The sequence below is a fragment of the Thalia democratica genome, unplaced genomic scaffold, assembly GCF_965202585.1.
Source record: "Thalia democratica unplaced genomic scaffold, ktThaDemo2.hap1.1 HAP1_SCAFFOLD_815, whole genome shotgun sequence".
NCBI lineage: Eukaryota > Metazoa > Chordata > Thaliacea > Salpida > Salpidae > Thalia > Thalia democratica.
The window spans coordinates 1-4,349 of record NW_028139781.1 but is presented as its reverse complement, the minus strand read 5'-3'; the positions used below and the strand labels follow the sequence as shown (position 1 = coordinate 4,349).

At 26.6% G+C, this 4,349-nt stretch overlaps 1 protein-coding gene across 1 annotated transcript; it reads left to right on the top strand.

Annotated features, from left to right (window-relative positions):
- On the top strand, nucleotides 1-2,939 carry LOC145847104 (uncharacterized). Its single transcript, XM_082953519.1, has 11 exons — nucleotides 1-135; nucleotides 195-314; nucleotides 376-559; nucleotides 626-802; nucleotides 868-1,017; nucleotides 1,085-1,222; nucleotides 1,292-1,357; nucleotides 1,920-2,011; nucleotides 2,385-2,499; nucleotides 2,610-2,730; nucleotides 2,860-2,939. Exons 1-11 carry the CDS (start codon nucleotides 74-76, stop codon nucleotides 2,937-2,939), a joined length of 1,305 nt encoding a protein of 434 aa, XP_082809645.1. The 5' UTR covers nucleotides 1-73.
- Nucleotides 2,940-4,349: the final 1,410 nt, after the last annotated feature.

Below are 4,349 nucleotides of genomic sequence, written 5' to 3'. Positions count from 1 at the left end.
TACTACAAGTAATGGCAAAGATCGTAATAAATACCATTTGCCTGGTTTTATAAGAACTCTTGTCGTATTTTATATGCCTCTGGTTCCCTTGTGGACAGGGATGCTTCTGTATTCAGATAAAAATCGCCAAACAAGGTAATTTTTTTATTAAGTAATGAAATAGTATATTCTATAACATATTTACGATTTTTCAGAGATACGAACACATACGCCGAGTTATGGTTTCGTATACTTAAACACCAAATACTTAAGAAAAAAACTCGGCTTAAACCAAGTGAATTTGTTAGGATTCTTTATGAAGATATGAAAGGAAGGTACGTCAATAAATAATACAAACTTGACATAAATTAAGTTTTATCATTATTAAAAAAACAGATATTTCATGTACATGATGAGAAACCAGATGGACTTTGTGGACCTTGAGGAGTGTACTGGGAGAGATGGAACTTTGACATTAGAGGAGGTTTGGAACCGAGCAAAACAACTACCAGATCAAAAAAACAAAAAACAAAGTTCTAAATATTTTGCTCCGCCCAAAAAACTTGAAATAACTTCAAAGGTTCACAGAATATGTTTTGGTATAGAAAAAAAAGTGTTAAAAGTTTGTTAACTCTTGTTGTTTTAGGTATCAGGCATTTCAAAGTTGATAGAGAAAGGTAAAGGTAAAAAATCAACAAATTACGACAAAAAAAAAACAAGTGATTTTGACTTACCAGTCACGAAAGAAAAGAATAAAAAACGAAAAAGTAGTAGCGTAATAACAACGTTTGTACGGAACAAACCTAAATATGCTGAACAACAAGTAAGTAAAACAATTATTTTAGTATTTTTCAAATATAAAATGAAACAACGGCAATCAATTTGTAGGTGTATTATTTGTGGGATACCGAACCACTTAGAAATGCATATACTATTGTTACACACGCAAGAAGGATTAATACAGGAGCTAGTACGTATATTACCCACTGGGACTTCTATACTCTGAACAGTAGATCAGTCGGAAAGCTTTCAAATAGTGTATGTTGTTTTTAACTAAGACTAAATAGTTTCTAGCAAAAATCAAACCAATTATAACTTTACACAGGTCATATACGGTTACTTCTTAAATCTGTTAAATATAACGAAAGCTAATGACATACTACTTTTGAATGACCAAAATCAAAGACTTGATTTAGAAAAGCTGTATAATGGAATGAAAGTACATCATAGTTTCATAAAAATTGTGAGTTATCATGTTTATTATTTCTTAACACTAATACGTATTCAAAACAAAATGATAATATGTTCTCAGATTGTTGAAAGCGAGTCATTTTTTGGATTTTGTCATCTTAAAGCCAACAACCATTGGATTGCAGTAGTTAGTAATTTTTTGTACATAGAATCTAATAGTTTTTAATTTAAACCAACTATGAAAATTTTTGATATGACAAAAAATATGATACAAAATAATGAAAATTCATGATTAGCTTAAAAAGTTATTTAGTTGTAGTACAAATTTGTATACTAATACTTTGTATTCAGTGTTACTTGTTTAAAACTTGTTAAAGTCTAGTATAGTATCAAAGTAACTCACACTGCACAAGCTATTTTTTCAAAAAGGTAAGATAAAAAAGATTTAAATTAAAGTGAAGAAAGTTTACCACTCTTTTCAGCGAGTTTATACTTCAATTTTAATGAGTCAAGTTATTTTATTAGAGGCCATTTTTAAGGCATTATATCATTGAAAAAAACTTTATCCGTCTTTAATCTGAGTAAAGTTTGATAACATCGTAGATTAGGTTTGGTGTAGTGTAATAGCTACAAAAAAAAACTTATTGAAAGTTTATATTTCTATAGTAAAAAAATTTTTTTTGAAAAAAAAGGATTGATTTATAGTTATATTAATGGTCAAGTTGTAAAAAAATAGTCTTATTTTTTAGTTCAAAGTAAAAACGAATATCATTATTTTTGATTCATTGAAAGATTCAAAGGGTGAAATACAACAGTGCGAGACTTTTTTAAAATATATGAAGTAAGTTTTGTGTAGTAATTAGACTGATTAATGAATTTTAAATTTACTAATATACATATATAATTTAATTTACGTTGTACTGCAGCTATTTAAAACTTCAAGTATTTGTTTCTTTATCAACAAAAAATAGTTTTTTTATTGTATGTAATGTGGTTATATTTTTAAAAAGAATTTTAAAAATTATTTTTTACAATAAAGTTGTACTAAGATTTAAATATAACAGTGACATGTTTCGTTTTGAAATATAATACTACTATTGTGTTGCATGTAAAATATGTTACATTTTTTGTCTACTAACAATAGTTTAGTAGTTACGATTTCGTTTTGCGATAATATTTTTTTTATGGTAGTTCTAAAATGTTTTTGTATTTAGAACGCACGTTAGAAAAAACGAAGAGTTGTTAAAAACGGTGAACACTTTCAAAGCCGTATCGATAAAACATAACAAGCAAACAGACGGAATAAGCTGTGGAGTTTATGTCATTGAGGTATTACTGATAAAATTATTAAAATACTAGTAAAGAGATAAGTTTATGATAGCGTTTGATATATTTTGGTGAATTAATAAGCTTCGTTTAGTAATAACTAATCTTTTTAGGCTGGTGAAAAAATAATTGAATCTTATCCGTGGCTTCCCAAATCGATACAGCTAACAACTAATTGTAACGAATGTTATGAAAAAAGATTAAAAGTGGCAGCTAAGTTGATAAATGATGGAGGTAAATATAATCTTTACTACGACCGTTAAATGTATAAAACTGTTAACTTAGTTTTATTTATTAGCCCAACTAAGGTACTTAAATCGTCAAAAACAAATCTTATATGAGTTAATCTGGTTAAATTTTCAGTTATAAAAACGACTATCTGCTACATATGCATGCTCAAGACTCCACAGCATACGAATTTAAAAGAAGATGATTATATATAGGTTAGTTCATTGTTTTATGTATAATATAGATTTTCGCTGTAATATACAAACTAATATAAAAACCTAATTGTTTAACGTATCCTATTTTAGGTACAATGCGATAATTGCCAAAAGTGGTATCATAGTTGCTGTATTGACAATTTGCCTAAAGATATAGAAAATGTGAATTGGAATTGGGCATCATGTTCTTACTTGGGGTATATTGATAATTCACACGAGGAAAGTATGTAGCCACTGCATTTACTTTTCTGTTTCTATTTTCTGTTCATTTATTTTAAGCTAGGTTTTAATATAATTCACTTTTTTTTCAATGTAAACAGGTTTATTTTTAAGTCTAATTATTTTTAGATAATTTTTCTTATTATTAGTTTAATAAATATCTAATTCAAGTGAAACAAAAAACAAAATCAATAAATAAAACAATAATATTGAACTTTATATATTACAAATAATTACTTAAGTTTAAAAGTAATTATATTGTCGTATATTTTTATCTAAACTTTACTTTTATTTCGATATTTCTGCTTTCTGTACACAAAGTTTTAAGTGTTTTTTTTAAGTTTTTTTATAATTACTAAAAATCTTTAAATCGTCAAAAATACATCCTACCGCAAGTTTAGACTCTGAAGAAGCCATAAGTAAATTTTTAGATCTTAAAAATAAATATAAAGTACTTGAAAGTTAGCAAGAAAATTGCAAAAACCAAAATTCATTCGATTAGCCTACGCAAATCAGTTGTATGAGTTGTTTTTTTTTTTAAGTGTTTTTATAATTACTAAAAATCTTTAAATCGTCAAAAATACATCCTACCGCAAGTTTAGACTCTGAAGAAGCCATAAGTAAATTTTTAGATCTTAAAAATAAATATAAAGTACTTGAAAGTTAGCAAGAAAATTGCAAAAACCAAAATTCATTCGATTAGCCTACGCAAATCAGTTGTATGAGTTGTTTTTTTTTTTTAAGTGTTTTTATAATTACTAAAAATCTTTAAATCGTCAAAATACATCCTACCGCAAGTTTAGACTCTGAAGAAGCCATAAGTAAATTTTTAGATCTTAAAAATAAATATAAAGTACTTGAAAGTTAGCAAGAAAATTGCAAAAACCAAAATTCATTCGATTAGCCTACGCAAATCAGTTGTATGAGTTGTTTTTTTTTTTTAAGTGTTTTTATAATTACTAAAAATCTTTAAATCGTCAAAAATACATCCTACCGCAAGTTTAGACTCTGAAGAAGCCATAAGTAAATTTTTAGATCTTAAAAATAAATATAAAGTACTTGAAAGTTAGCAAGAAAATTGCAAAAACCAAAATTCATTCGATTAGCCTACGCAAATCAGTTGTATGAGTTGTTTTTTTTTTTAAGTGTTTTTATAATTACTAAAAATCTTTAAATCGTCAAAATACATCC

Coding starts and splice junctions, on each gene's coding strand:
- LOC145847104 (XM_082953519.1), top strand. CDS start 74: ATGCCTCTGGTTCCCTTGTGGACAGGGATGCTTCTGTATTCAGATAAA. Junction 315..375: donor TATGAAGATATGAAAGGAAG/GTACGTCAATAA, acceptor TTAAAAAAACAG/ATATTTCATGTACATGATGA. Junction 560..625: donor AACTTGAAATAACTTCAAAG/GTTCACAGAATA, acceptor TTGTTGTTTTAG/GTATCAGGCATTTCAAAGTT.